The 16,285-nt window shown below is 43.8% G+C and overlaps 1 protein-coding gene across 4 annotated transcripts in view; it reads right to left on the reverse strand.

The window, feature by feature from the left end:
* The window catches only part of LOC115168970 (agrin), a 404,724-nt gene that overhangs the window by 14,940 nt on the left and 373,499 nt on the right, over positions 1-16,285 (reverse strand). For all 4 annotated transcript variants that reach the window (XM_029724547.1, XM_029724548.1, XM_029724550.1 and 1 more), the window contains 3 exons: positions 14,459-14,575; positions 7,635-7,818; positions 7,199-7,286 (listed from right to left, as the gene is read on the reverse strand). In XM_029724547.1, coding sequence (XP_029580407.1) covers positions 7,199-7,286; positions 7,635-7,818; positions 14,459-14,575 — 389 coding nt within the window. The remainder of the gene's footprint in view (positions 1-7,198; positions 7,287-7,634; positions 7,819-14,458; positions 14,576-16,285) is intronic.

A 16,285-nucleotide genomic window follows, 5' to 3' on the forward strand; every position in this document is an offset into this window, starting at 1 on the left:
CTGAAGGTACCACGTTCATCTGTACAAACAATAGTATGCAAGTTTAAACACCATGGGACCACGTAGCCATCCTACCGCTCAGGAAGGAGACGTGTTCTGTCTCCTAGAGATGAACGTACTTTGGTGTGAAAAGTGCAAATCAATCCCAGAACAGCAGCAAAGCACCTTGTGAAGACGCTGGAGGAAACAGGTACAAAAGTATCTATATCCACAGTAAAACGAGTCCTATATCCACATAACCTGAAAGGCCGCTCAGCAAGGAAGAAGCCACTGCTCCAAAACCTCCATAAAAAAAGCCAGACTACGGTTTGCAACTGCACATGGGTACAAAGATCGTACTTTTTGGAGAAATGTCCTCTGGTCTGATGAAACAAAAAGAGAGCAGTTTGGCCATAATGACGGTCGTTATGTTTGGAGGAAAAAGAGGGAGGCTTGCAAGCCGAAGAACACTATCCCAACCGCGATGCACGGGGGTGGTATCATCATGTTGTGGGGGTTCTTTGCTGCAGGAGGGACTGGTGCACTTCACAAAATAGATGGCATCATGAAGATGGAAAATTATGTGGATATATTAAAGCAACATCTCAAGAGTTAAAGCTTGGTCGCAAATGGGTCTTTCAAATGGACAATGACCCCAAGCATACTTCCAAAGTTGTGGCAAAATGGCTTAAGAACAACAAAGTCAAGGTATTGGAGTGGCCATCACAAAGACCTGACCTCAATCCTATATTTATGGGCAGAACTGAAAAATGCATGTGCGAGCATGGAGGCCTACAAACCTGACTCAGTTACACCACCTCTGTCAGGAGGAATGGACCAAAATTCCCCCAACTTATTGTGGGAAGCTTGTGGAAGGCTACCCAAAATGTTTTACCCAGGTTAAACAATTTAAAGGCAATGCTACCAAATACTAATTGAGTGTATGTAAACTTCTGACCCACTGGGAATGTGATGAAAGAAATAAAAGCTGAAATAAGTCATTATCTCTACAATTATTCTGACATTTCACAGTCTTAAAATAAAGTGGTGATCCTACCTGACCAAAGACAGGGAATTTTTACTAGGATTAAATGTCAGGAATTGTGAAAACCTGAGTTTTAATGTATTTGGCTAAGGTGTATGTAAACTTCCGACTTCAACTGTACGTTACAGCCTTATTCTAAACGGAATTAAATTGTGTTTTCCCCCTCATCAATTTACACAAAATACCCTATAATGAAAAAGCAAAAACAGGTTTGCACCTTTGGCAGCGATTACAGACTTCCTGGGTATGACGCTACAAGCCTGGCACATCTGTATTTGGGGAGTTTCTCCCATGCTTCTCTACAGATCCTCTCAAGCTGTCAGGTTCGATGGGGAGCGTTGCTGCACAGCTATTTTCAGGTCTCTCCAGAGATGTTCGATCGGGATCAAGTCCGTGCTCTGGCTGAACCACTCAAAGACATTCAGAGACTTGTCCCGAAGCCACTCCTGCATTGTCTTGGCTGTGTGCTTAGGGTCATTGTCCTGTTGGAAGCGGAACGCTCTGGAGCAGATTTTCATCAAGGATCTCTGTGATCTCTCTGTACTCGATCCTGACTAGTCTCCCAGTCCCTACTGCTGAAAAACATCCCCACAGCATGACGCTGCCAACACCTTGCTTTGCCGTAGGGATGGTGCCAAGTTTCCTCCAGACGTGACGCTTGACACTCAGGCCAAAGAGTTTAATCTTGGTTTCATCAGACCAAAGATTCCTGTTTCTCATGGTCTGAGAGTCCTTTAGGTGCTTTTGGCAAACTCCAAGCGGACTGTCATGTGCCTTTCACCGAGGAGTGGCTTCCGTCTCGCCACTCTACCATTAAGGCCTGATTGGTGGGGTGCTGCAGAGATGGTTGTCCTTCTGGAAGGTTTTCCCATCTCAAAAGAAGAACTCTGTCAGAGTGACCATTAGTTACTTGGTCACCTCCCTGACCAAGGCCATTCTCTCCCGATTGCTCAGTTTGGCCGGACGGCCAGCTCTAGGAAGAGTCTTTGTGGTTCCAAAGTTCTTCCATTTAAGAATGATGGAGGCCACTGTGTTCTTGGGGACCTTCAATGCTGCAGACATTGAAGATCTGTGCCTCAACACAATACTGTCTCGGAGCTCAACGGACAATTCCTTTGACCTCATGGCTTGGTTTTTGCTCTGACATGCAATGTCAACTGTGGGACCTTATATAGACAGGTGTGTGACTTTCCAAACCATGTCCAATCAATTGAATTTACCACAGGTGGACTCCAAATCAAGTTGTTGAAACATCTCAAGGATAATCAATGGAAACAGGATGCACCTGAGCTCAATTCCGGGTCTCATTGCAAAGGGTCTGAATACTTCTGTAAATAAGGTATTTCAGTTTTTGTATTTTTAGACATTTGCAAAAATGTCAAAAACCTGTTGTCGCTTTGACATTATGGGGTATTGTGTGTAGATTGATGAGGGAAAAAATGTAACAAAATGTGGTAAAAGGGAAGGGGTATGAATACTGGGCCAGGTGGGCATCATTTGACAGCTTGTTCTATTGCTAACTTGACTAGTTAAGTTATAAAATATGATCTTACAGTGTTAGGCTTTCACAGGGTAGCAACAGGGATGGGAGCACTTTATTGAAGCTTGCGGTGCTCAAGTTCAGAATGGCTGTCAGGCTAAAAACCCATACTGTGAAGTGCAGATCCTGAACTCTGACGTCATTTACAGCATTTTACCACTGCGTTCCAATTAAGGCACTGCCATTTTCAACCCGTATATGGGTATGAGTGTAAAGGGTTAAGAAGGGGTCGCTTTAATTTCAACATGACAGTTAATACCATCCAATTTAAGGTGCGTGGACATATTTCTGGTTCTGGCGAAAGTAGTTCCAACCATGCATACAATATAGCACCTTCTTTAACTCTTTGCTATGAGCTTGAACACAATGCATCTGGTACACATGCAGTCATGCGTTCATTTAGACTGGACTATGATGAGACATTTTAATGAGAAAAGATAAAAGCCCGGACAAAATCAAATGATGGGCATGGAGTTTGAACGTCCTGTAGGCCTATTTAAACATAATACACATGATAGCCATCTGCACAGGTGAAGATGATGAAGATGATATAGGAGAAATAAATAAATAAATAATCTATTACTTTGTGTTAACTATCGTAATGTATTTAGAGTTGGGTTAGTTTGGCTTTGACTGAACCTGTGAAGGTTCTGCATCTCCTTAAGTCTACTTACTCTGGAATGTCATTGGTCAGTTGGCTTGAGTGCATCAGAAAGACAGACAAGGAACACTCATCAGACAGACAGACAAGAGAAAGAAGTGGACAGACAGACGGACGGCAGCACATACATCTGACAGGCTCAACCAGGACAGACAGACAGAGGATACAGACATATCCTACAATTGTCTCTTATAGTTTCATTGTATGTGTGTGTGTGTGTGTGTGTGTGTTCATAAGACCACAAATTTAAATTCACTGTCTGTTTCTCCATTTTCACATCCTCGAGTGTTGTGTTTTGGGAAGACTTGTAATGGATCTGGATGGTTAGTCTTATGTTCCATGTCTTTTCAGGTTCATCATCACAAACATTTAATGCATGCCAACCTGCGGGCGTGTGGAAGACGTAGATGGATGGAAGAGGATAAAATGTATCAGCGGAAGCCTGGAAGGCAGGATAAGTTCCTCTCTCTTTCACACCTTGTACTGAAACCATTTACACTTACATCATCCAGCTTAACCTGGTATAGCTAGTGTGTGTTTAAATGGAAATCGACACTTTAGGATTGCTATTTTGAGGGGACACAGTCGCGCATTGTGTATTTCTAAAAGAAGCTTAAATGAAATCATATTTTAACCAAGTATAGAGAGGGCTGCTATGGTTGTTGTGAAATGCATGGTGTGTGTGTCAAATCAAAGTGTGTGTGTGTATGTGTCTGTCGGCTCAGTCCGCTGTGGTTTTTTTGCCAATCCACTAATTAGCTAAATTCAGTCAAGACCAGTGAAACAGCACAGGGGAAGTGGTCGAGCTATCAGCTAACGCCCGGCTCACTTCCGAAGCCCCTAATGGGCCTGGAATAATCAACTCTGTCACCACCACTTACTGCAGTGGAATATGAATGGGGAGGCCATTAACCATTTCTCTACTCCCGGTTAGCATGGGAGACCAATTCACTTAAACCAATTACCATTGAAGGTCTGTAGCATCAAAGGACAAGATGGCCTCTCCCTTATAAAAGGAAAACCAGCCACGGTTAGCGTTAGCATGGGAGACCGACGTATTGCTTTCTGACAAGCTAAACACCTCCTTTGCGCGCTTCGAGGATAATACAGTGCCACCAACGCTACCAAGGACTGTGAGCTCTCCTTCTACGTGGCTGACGTGAGTAAGACATTTAAAGGTGTTAACCCTCGCAAGGCTGCCAGCCTGTACCCAGTAATGCGAAGGTAACTTAACTAAATGACTATCGCCCCGTAGCACTCACTTCTGTCATCATGAAGTGCTTTGAGAGACGAGTCAAGGATCATATCACCTCCACCTTACCAGTCACCCTAGACCCACTGCAATTTGCTTTCCGCCCAAAATAGGTCCACCGACGATGCAATTGCAATCACACTGCCCTCTGCCCTAACCCATCTGGACAAGAGGAACACCTATGTAAGAATGCTGTTCATTGACTATAGCTCAGCATTCAACACCATAGTACCCTCCAAGCTCGTCATTAAGCTTGAGGCCCTGGGTCTCAACTAGAGGTCAACCGATTATGATTTTTCAACGCCGATACCGATTATTGGAGGACCGAAAAAAGCCGATATCAATAAATCGGACGATTTTTGTAAATATATTTGTAATAATGACATTTGCAACAATACTGAATGAGCAATGAACACTTTTATTTTAACTTCATATAATACATAAATAAAATCAATTTAGTCTCAAATAAATAATGAAACATATTCAATTTGGTTTAAATAATGCAAAAACAATGTGTTGGAGAAGAAAGTAAAAGTGCAATATGTGTCATGTAAAAAAGCTAACGTTTAAGTTCCTTGCTCAGAACATGAGAACATATGAAAGCTGGTGGTTCCTTTTAACATGAGTCTTCGATATTCCCAGGTAAGAAGTTTTAGGTTGTAGTTATTATAGGAATATTTCTCTCTATACCATTTGTATTTCATATACCTTTGACTATTGGATGTTCTTATAGGCACTTTAGTATTGCCAGTCTAATCTCGGGAGTTTATAGGCTTGAAGTCATAAACAGCGATGTGCTTCAAGCATTGCGAAGAGCTGCTGGCAAACGCACGAAAGTGCTGTTTGAATGAATGCTTACGAGCCTGCTGCTGCCTACCACTGCTCAGTCAGACTGCTCTATCAAATATCAAATCATAGACTTAATTATAATAAACACACAGAAATATGAGCCTTAGGTCATTAATATGGCCAAATCCGGAAACTATCATTTCGAAAACAAAGCGTTTATTCTTTCAGTGAAATACGGAACTGTTCTGTATTTTATCGAACGGGTGGCAACCCTAAGTATAAATATTGCTGTTACATTGCACAACCTTCAATGTTATGTCATAATTATGTACAATTCTGGCAAATTAATTACGGTCTTTGCTAGGAAGAAATGGTCTTCACACAGCTCGCAACGAGCCAGGCGACCCAAACTGCTGCATATACCCTGAGTCTGCTTACACTGAACGCAAGAGACAATTTCAGGCACCGCATTGATTATATGCAACGCAGGACAAGCTAGTTAAACTAGTAATATCATCAACCATGTGTAGTTAACTAGTGATTATGTTAAGATTGATTGTTTTTTCTAAGATAAGTTTAATGCTAGCTAGCAACTTACCATGGCTCCTCGCTGCCTGCACTCGCTGGTCAGTTGGTCAGCCTGCCACGCAGTCTCCTCGTGGATTGCAATATAATCGGCCATAATGCCGATTACGATTGTTATGAAAACTTTAAATCGGCCCTAATTAATCGGCCATTCTGATTAATCGGTCGACCTCTAGTCTTAACCCCACCCTGTGCAATTGGGTCCTGGACTTCCTGACGGGCCACCCCCCCAGGTGGTGAAGGTAGGAAACAACATCTCCACTTCGCTGATCTTCAACACTGCATGCCTCCAACTCAATCATCAAGTTTGCAGACGACACAACAGTGTTAGGCTTGATTACCAACAACGACGAGACAGGCTACAGGGAGGAGGTGAGGGCTCTCGGAGTGTGGTGTCAGGAAAATAATCTCTCACTTAGCGTCAACAAAACAAAGGAATCAGCAGAGGGAGCACCCCCCTATAAATATCGACAGGACAGCAGTGGAGAAGGTGGAAAGTTTTAAGTTACTCGGTGTACATATCACTGACAAACTGAAATGGTCCACCCACACAGACAGTGGTGAAGAAGGCACAACAGCGCCTCTTCAACCTCAGGAGGCTGAAGAAATGTGGCCTGTCACCTAAAACCCTCAGACTTTTACAGAGACACAATTGAGAGCATCCTGTTGGGCTGTATCACTGCCTGGTACGGCAACTGCACCACCCACAACCACAGGGCTCTCCAGAAGGTGGTGCGGTCTGCACAACGCATCACCGGGGGCAAACTACCTGCTCTCCAGGACACCTACAGTACCGATGTCACAGGAAGGCCAAAAAGATCATCAAGGACAACAACCACCTGAGCCACTGCCTGTTCACCCCGCTACCATCCAGAAGGCGAGGTCAGTACAGGTGCATCAAAGCTGGGACCAAGAGCCTGAAAAACAGCTTCTATCTCAAGGCCATGAGACTGCTAAACAGCCATCACTAGCACAGAGAGGCTGCGGCCTACATACAGACTTGAAATCATCTGCCACTTTAATAAATGGGACACTAGTCACCTTAATAATGCCACTTTAATAATGTTTACATATCTTGCATTACTCATCTCATATGTGTATACTGTATTCTATACTATCTATTGCATATTAGCCTATGCCGCTCTGACATTGCTCATCAATATATTTATATATTCTTATTCCATTCCTTACTTAGATTTGTGTGTATTAGATATTTTTGGTGGAATTACTTGTTAGATATTGCTGCACTTTCGGAACTAGAAGCACAAGCATTATGCTACACTCGCAATAACATCTGCTAACCATTTGTATGTGACCAATAAAATTTGATTGATTTGATTAGATTACCTCTTGGTGACGGCGTTGTGGTACTCGATAAAAGTCCGGCCGTCAAAAACAATGGACTCCGTCTCCCCGGCGGACTTCTCCAAGATGGCTGCGAGGAAGAGGAGGAGGAACATTGGATGAGATCACATGAACCAATAGGAAACATGGCTCCTTTAATTGGAGTCAAGGCAGTGGATGGTGATGGATTGGGATGAGCGTTCATGTGTTTATGGTTTTAATTAAAGTAAAAGGGACAGTAGGGCATACGGCCAAAGTGAATGTGTTTGGTAAAGTATACGTGTGTGTAGTTAGTTAGTGTTAACGTGTGCGAACTGGTGAGAATGATGAAACAGAGGGGTTACTCTAACCCTCAAATGGAAACATTGTAAGACTAGCGTGACATCAATACTACACCAACAGAAATGTTGCATTGAATTCAGGATCTTTGTTCACTCACTGTTCTGACAGGCTGTGCCCGTGAAGCCGTGGGGGCACACACACTCGAAGCTCTCAAGCATGGGGTTGCAGAGACCCCCGTTGTGGCAGGGATCTCTGCTGCACGGGTGGCCCTTAAACATGGCCACGTCACTGGAGTGCAATGCGTTCTCCTTCCGCAGGATGGGAGTGCCCATCAGGGTGATCTGAGGCGGGACAGAGAGGAGGAGAGGGGACTTAGACCTGTCATAGTGCAGTGTGTAGCCTACATAGGACATGCATGACATACATATAGGGTCCTGAGTTTTTCCTGACCACATGACCAACCTGACCTAGAAATCCTCTCGGTTCAGAGTCTTTCCTGGTCAAGAGACATGGTCAGGACTATCTTGGGATCCTAGCCAAACAACTTACATTGAAGATACATCTGACATACAGTGCATTCGGAAAGTATTCATACCCCTTGACTTTTTCCACATTTAGCTACGTTACAGCCTTATTCTAAAATTGATTACATAGTTTTTTCCCCCCTCATGAATCTACACACAATACCCCATAATGACAAAGCAAAAACAGTTTATTTTTTAACAAATGTATTAAAAATTAAAAATGGAAGTACTCAGACCCTTTACTCAGTACTTTGTTGAAACACCTTTGGCAGCGATTACAGCCTCAAGTCTTCTTGGTTATGACGCTACAAGCTTGGCACAACTGTATTTGTGGGGTTTCTCACACTCTTCTCTGCAGATCTTCTCAACCTCTGTCAGGTTGGATGGGGAGCGTCACTGCACAGCTATTCAGGTCTCAAGTCCTGGCTCTGGCTGCGCCACTGAAGGACATTCAGAGTCTTGTGCCGAAGTCACTCCTGCGTTGTCTTGGCTGTGTTCTTAGGGTTGTTGTCCTGTTGGAAGGTGAACCTTCACCCCAGTCTGAAGTCCTGAGAGGTCTGGAGTAGGTTTCCATTAAGGATCTCTCTGTACTTTGCTCTGTTCACCTATCCCTCAATCCTGACTAGTCTCCCTCTCCCTGCCGTGGAAAAACATCCCCACTGCATGATTCTGCCACCACCATGCTTCACTGTTGGGATGGTATTGGTCAGGTGATGAGCGGTGCCTGGTTTCCTCCAGACATGATGCTTTGCATTCCAGCCAAAGAGTTTAATCTGGGTTTCATCAGACCAGATAATCTTGTTTCTCATGGTATGAGAGTCTTTAGGTGCCTTTTGGTAAACTCCAAGCGGGCTGTCATGTGCCTTTTACTGTGTAGTGGCTTCCATCTGGCCCCTCTACTATAAAGGCCTGATTGGTGGAGGGCTGCAGAGATGGTTGTCCTTCTGAAAGGTTCTCCCATCTCTCTAGAGCTGTTTCAGTGACCATCGGTTTCTTGGTCACCTCCCTGACCAAGGCCCTTCTCGAACGATTGCTCAGTTTGAACGGGCGACCAGCTCTAGGAAGAGTCTTGGTGGTTCCAAACTTCTTCCATTTAAGAATTATGGAGGCCACTGTGTTCTTGGGGACCTTCAATGCTGCAGAATGTTTTTGGTGCCCTTCCCCAGATCTGTGCCTCAACACAATCCTGTCTCTGAGCTTTACGGACAATTCCTTTGACCTCACGGCTTGGTTTTTGTTCTGGCATGCAATGTCAATGGTGGGACCTTAAATAGACAGGTGTGTGCCTTTCCATGTCCAACCAATTTAATTTACCTCAATTGGACTCCAATCAAGTTGGAGAAACATCTCAAGGATGAACAATTAAAACAGGATGCACCTGAGCTCCATTTCGAGTCTCATAGCAAAGCGTCTGAAGTGTTTTGTAAATAAGGTATTTCAGTTTTTGTATACATGTGCAAAAAATGGCTAAAAACCTGTTTTTGCTTTGTCATTATGGGGTATTGTGTGTAGATTGATGAGGAACATTTTTATTTCATCAATTTTAGAATAAGGCTAAAACGTAACAAAATGTGGAAAAAGTAAAGTAATCTGAATACTTTCCGAATGCACTGTAAATACAGTACCAGTCAAAAGTTTGGATACACCTACTCATTCATGGGTTTATCTTTATTTTTACTATTTTCTACGTTGTTGAATAATAGTGAAGACATCAAAACTATTGTCACGTCCTGACCAGCAGAGGGCATATTGCTTAGTCTAGGTCAGGATGTGGCAGGTGGTTTGTGTTTGTTTAATGTTGATGATTGGGACTTCCAATTGAAGGCAGGTGTGTATAGTTGCCTTTGATTGGAAGTCCTATATAGGTGTGTGTGTTTGTCTTTGGGGTTGTGGGGAATTGTTGTGAGCACTGCTGTGTTTGGTATAGCCTGCCACACCGTCACATTGTGAGTACCGTTCATTGTTTTGTTTATTGGTTTTCAGTGGATGCTCTACTCCTTTTGTTTTCAACATTAAAAACATGAGTATCCACACTTCCGCTGCGCCTTGGTCCTTCTCTCTCAAATACGACATATTCGCCGAAGAGTACGACATATTCTGTGACAGAATTCCCCACCAACACAGGACCAAGCAGCGGAAGAAGGCTGGTGAGGACTGGGAGACACGACGGGTAAGGGAGACCGAGAGGCACCCCCAAGATTTTTTTAGGGGGGGGCACAAGGGCTGTTTGACGGCGTCAGAGCTGCCCGCCAGTCAACAGTCGTCAGAGCTGCCCGCCAGTCAACAGTCTTCAGAGCTGCCCGCCAGTCAACAGTCGTCAGAGCTGCCCGCCAGTCAACAGTCGTCAGAGCTGCCCGCCAGTCAACAGTCGTCAGAGCTGCCCGCCAGTCAACAGTCGCCAGAGCTGCCCGCCAGTCAACAGTCGCCAGAGCTGCCCGCCAGTCAACAGTCGCCAGAGAGGTCAGACTGCGCTGAACTGCCGGAGTGGCCAGACTGCGCTGAACTGCCGGAGTGGCCAGACTGCGCTGAACTGCCGGAGTGGCCAGACTGCGCTGAACTGCCGGAGTGGCCAGACTGCCCTGAACTGCCGGCGTGGCCAGACTGCCCTGAACTGCCGGCGTGGCCAGACTGCCCTGAACTGCCGGCGTGGCCAGACTGCCCTGAACTGCCGGCGTGGCCAGACTGCCCTGAACTGCCGGCGTGGCCAGACTGCCCTGAACTGCCAGACCGTCCCAAGCTGCCAGACTGCCCCGACTGCCCCGACTGTCCCGAGCTGCCAGACTGTCCCGAGCTGCCAGACTGTCCCGAGCTGCCAGACTGTCCCGAGCGTCCCGAGCTGCCAGACTGTCCCGAGCTGCCAGACTGTCCCGAGCTGCCAGACTGCCCCGACTGTCCCGAGCTGCCAGACTGCCCCGACTGTCCCGAGCTGCCAGACTGGCCGGACTGCCCCGACTGCCTGGAACGGCCAGCACCTGAGCCACCTCCAGGATAGGTGGGTTGGGGAGGGAGGGTGTAGCACAGTGCCGTCGGTGACGGCAGCCACCCTCCCTTCCCTCCCTTTTTGTTTAGGGGGTATTGTTTGTTGGGGTATTGGGGATTTTCTTGTGTTTTTCTTTTTTAGGTGCATCCCGGAGTCTGCACCTTGAGAGGGGGGTACTGTCACGTCCTGACCAGCAGAGGGCATATTGCTTAGTCTAGGTCAGGATGTGGCAGGTGGTTTGTGTTTGTTTAATGTTGATGATTGGGACTTCCAATTGAAGGCAGGTGTGTATAGTTGCCTTTGATTGGAAGTCCTATATAGGTGTGTGTGTTTGTCTTTGGGGTTGTGGGGAATTGTTGTGAGCACTGCTGTGTTTGGTATAGCCTGCCACACCGTCACATTGTGAGTACCGTTCATTGTTTTGTTTATTGGTTTTCAGTGGATGCTCTACTCCTTTTGTTTTCAACATTAAAAACATGAGTATCCACACTTCCGCTGCGCCTTGGTCCTTCTCTCTCAAATACGACATATTCGCCGAAGAGTACGACATATTCTGTGACAACTATGAAATAACACATATGGAATCATGTAGTAACCAAAAAAGTGTTAACCTGTCTGGGCTAGGGGGCAGTATTTTCACGGCCGGATGAAAAACGTACCCAATTTAAACAGGTTACTACTCTGGCCCAGAAACTGAAATATGCATATTATTAGTAGATTTGGATATAAAACACTCTGAAGTTTCTAAAACTGTTTGAATGGTGTCTGTGAGTATAACAGAACTCATATGGCAGGCAAAAACCTGAGAAAATTCCAAGCAGGAAGTGGAAAGTCTGAGAATTGTAGTTCTTCTTTTGATTCTCTATCAAAGCTACAGTGTCTGTGGGGGACGTTGCACTTCCTAAGGCTTCCATTGGCTGTCTAAAGCCTTCCGAAAGTGGATTGGGCATTTTCCTGTCACTGGGCAGAGTATAGGAGCTCAGTTACTGAGTGGTCTGCCTGGCAACAAAGGGATAAGTGATCTGGGATAAGTGATCTGTACGCACAAACAAAAAGGAGGTATTTGTACATGAATATGGATTATTTCGAACAAAAACAACATTTCTTGTGGAAGTAGCAGTCCTGGGAGTGCATTCTGATGAAGATCAGCAAAGGTAAGAGAATATTTCTAAAACTAATTCTGAGTTTAGGTTGCCCCGAACTTGGCGGGTGTCTGAATAGCTCACCGTGATGGCTGAGGTATGTACTCAGAATATTGAAAAATGTGCTTTCTCCGTAAAGCTATTTTAAAATCTGACACAGCGGTTGCATCCAGGGGTAGTCTATCTATAATTCTTAAAATAATTGTTATATATTTTGTCAACGTTTATGATGAGTATTTTTGTAAATTGATGTGCACATTCACCGGACGTTTTGGTGGGAATACATTTTCTGAACATCACGCGCCAATGTAAAATGCTGTTTTTGGATATAAATATGAACTTTATCGAACAAAACATACATGTATTGTGAAACATAATGTCCTAGGACAGTCATCTGATGAAGATCGTCAAAGGTTAGTGCTTCATTTAGCTGTGTTTTTGGTTTTATTGACACATGTCCTTGCTTGGAAAATGTCTGTGTGATTATTTTTGTCTATGTACTCTCCTAACATAATCTAATGTTTTGCTTTTGCTGTAAAACCTTTTTGAAATCAGACAATGTGGTTACATCAAGGAGAAGTGTATTTTTAAAATGGTGTAAAATAGTTGTATGTTTGAGAAAGTTGAATTATGACATTTTGTTGTTTTTGAATTTGCTGCCCTGATATTTCACTGGCTGTGTCCTGCATAGCCCATAGAAGTTAAACAAATGAAATAAATGAAAATATATTTTATATTTGAGATTCTTCAAAGTGGCCACCCTTTGCCTTGATGACAGCTTTGCACACTCTTGGTATTCTCTCAACCAGCTTCATGACGTAGTCACCTGGAATGCATTTCAATGAACAGGTGTGCCTTGTTAAAAGTTAATTTGTCCGATTTTTTTCCTTCTTAATGCATTTGAGCCAATCAGTTGTGTTGTGACAAGGTAGGGGGGTATACAGAAGATAGCCCTATTTGGTAAAAGACCAAGTCCATATTATGGCAAGAACAGCTCAAATAAGCAAAGAGAAACGACAGTCCATCATTACTTTAAGATATGAAGGTCAGTCATTTCAAGAACACCAGTCTCAATGTCAGCAGTGAAGAGGCGACTCCGGGATGCTGGCCTTCTAGGCAGAGTTGCAAAGAAAAAGCCATATCTCAAACTGGCCAATAAAAAGAAAAGATTAAGAAGGGCAAAAGAACACAGACACTGGACAGAGGAACTCTGCCTAAAAGGCCAGCATCCCAGAGTCACCTCTTTACTGTTGATGTTGAGACTGGTGTTTTGCTGGTACTATTTAATGAAGCTGCCAGTTGAGGACTTGTGAGGCATCTGTTTCTCAAACTAGACACTCTAATGTACTTGCTGTGCACTGGGGCCTCCCACTCCTATTTCTATTCTAGTTAGAGCTAGTTTGCGCTGTACTGTGACGGGAGTAGTACCCAGCGTTGTACGAGATCTTCAGTTTCTGACAATTTTTTGCATGGAATAGCCTTAATTTCTCAGAACAAGAATAGACTGACAAGTTTCAGAAGAAAATTCTTTGTTTCTGGCCATTTTGAGGCTGTTATCGAACCCACAAATACTGATGCTCCAGATACTCAACTTGTCTAAAGAAGGCCAGTTATATTGCTTCTTTAATCAGAACAACAGTTTTCAGCGGTGCTACCATAATTGCAAAAGGGTTTTCTAATGATCAATTAGCCTTTTAAAATGATAAACTTGGATTAGCTAACACAACGTGCCATTGGAAGACAGGAGTGATGGTTGCTGATAATGGGCCTCTGTACGCCTATGTAGATATTCCATAAAAATAAAATCAGCCATTTCCAACTAAAATAGTCATTTACAACAATGTCTACATTGTATTTCTGATCAATTTGATGTTATTTTAATATACAAAAAAATTTGCTTTTCTTTCAAAAACAAGGACATTTCTAAGTGACCCCAAACTTTTGAAGGTTAGTGTAGATACAGATTTTACTGTGTTGTATTTCGTTCTGTAAAACTGTGTCAAGTACAGTTCTCGCCCTACAACACTAAAACAACACTCAGACACAGCTGACCTTACAATAATTGGGGTCACTGTAAAGGTCATCATGTTTAGGCAGATGATAGTTATTGTCCATCACTAAATCGTGCCAAAATATATGTATCCATGCCTAAGGTGGATTCAACATTCTGTCACAGTTAAAAGATGTCAAAAACCTACCTATTTAAATGAAATCATTTATAGCTGTTGATAATTGGTAAAATGTATAGAAACTTTTGCACAACCTTTTGAACAGGGTGTCTGGCAAAAAATATCTGCCTTTGTGTGAATAGTTGGTGTGGGGACAGGATACTCACCTTCTGAATGGCCCCCTTGAAGCCATCTTTGAGCGAGGCGGCCCTCGCTAGCCGGCTGAAATCAGGAGCACCACCCACGAACAGAGACTCCTTCAGGTTGAGAGCGGTGTGTTGGTTCTGGAGATAGGACACAAGTGTTAGAACCCTATAATAACAGGGTATGGAACCCTACCACAGGTACTAAAACCCTACCACAAGGACTAGAACCCTACTAGAGACTAGAACCCTACCATAACAGGGACTAGAACCCTACCAGACTAGAACTCTAGAATAACAGGGACTAGAACCCTACCACATGGTCTAGAACCCTACCACATGGTCTAGAACCCTACCACAGGGACTAGAACCACACCTGATCAATCGCTTCTGTTTTGATTCTAATGAGACCAGTTTTTTAATTTTTGAGCCATACAGTAGCACAATGAGACTAATAGCTGTCCCAGCGAAAAATATTTCTCATTTGAAAGAAATATATCTATATAGTGCATAAAGGACAATTCACTAACTGTGCTACCTCCTTTTCCACATCAATACACTTGATAAAATATAATTGATTTCTGTGCAACTCTCCAAGCAGTCAATTATTTGTTATCTGGTACAAAACACAAGGGCTACAATAGAAAGTCAGCTGGTGCCGCTGGAGTGACGATATGGATGCCGTTATTTTATGAAAGTCTCTCTAATGAATGAGTGATTGTACTGAAGACCTTTCCGGCGCCGAGCTAGCAGCAGCCTATAATTGGCCGTTAATTTGTGTGGTGGAGGACCATGAAATCAGGTTCATCCAGCAACCCGCAGGGGAATTGACTTCAATTACGAAAGAGAAAGTACAGGCCCCCTCTTGGGGAGGAATTGCGGATATTTATTTCTATGTAGGCCAGTAATTACCAGAGGGAAAAGATGAGGTAATTGGTGTAAAAATTATGGAAGTTGCCAAGTAAACATGGGTTGTGTTTGAGAGTTGGCATGGGATTGTGCTTCTATTTGAGATGGGAGCTGGAGGGTGGAGGCCAGTGGGGCTTCGCTAACCCCACGGCTGTGTGGTGCACCTGGAGTGGGCTCCAAGAGCCCAATCAGGTGGGTCACCTACAGTCCAGCTATGGCTGCCTCTTGTGGGAAGGACTAAGTGCCCACTTTAGCTGAAGGCATTGCTCAAGTGAAGAGTAAAGGGTTGGGATCAACTCAACCTGTATTCGATACAAGTTGACATGCAATTCTCCCAGTTACATTGTAAAACGATTTGGATATATATATCCAGTCCATTATTATGAAGTTGTACTTTGGCTATCATATAATAAACATGGCTTCTATCAATTTGAAAGGTCATATTAGATTCCTGAATAGGAGTGAATTGGAATGATATACTCTTAACTCTGGTAACACACCAGTATATCTAATGGCATGGGTGTTGTTGGTAATGCCAGTGCTGTTATGGGTGAGTGATTGAGTAAGTGATCAAGTGAGTGAGTGAGTTGATAATGTAGAACGTTTTGTTTCTCTTTCGAGAAGAGAATGTTGATGACAAAAGAAAAGCCCGGCTTGGCACCTCACTCTCTTTCTCAGTCTTCTCTCCTTGATCTTCTTCTCGCTCTCGACTGCCACACAGAGCCGGTGAGATATCTCCGCCCACGCAGCCTTTTCTCATCAACTGCGTTGCGATCTTTTCATCCCAATTCCCCAAAAATACAGATTCCGATTTTGACACGCTAAACCATTCACACCAAGTCCGAAGAATTTGAATAACATCAACGCTGCTGAGGTCATTCTCAAAGGCAATTCCTTGTTCAAAGTGGCTAGAGAGACACATTTAATAAGAAGAAAATCATA

This window comes from Salmo trutta, chromosome 30 (genome assembly GCF_901001165.1).
Source record: "Salmo trutta chromosome 30, fSalTru1.1, whole genome shotgun sequence".
Taxonomy (NCBI): domain Eukaryota; kingdom Metazoa; phylum Chordata; class Actinopteri; order Salmoniformes; family Salmonidae; genus Salmo; species Salmo trutta.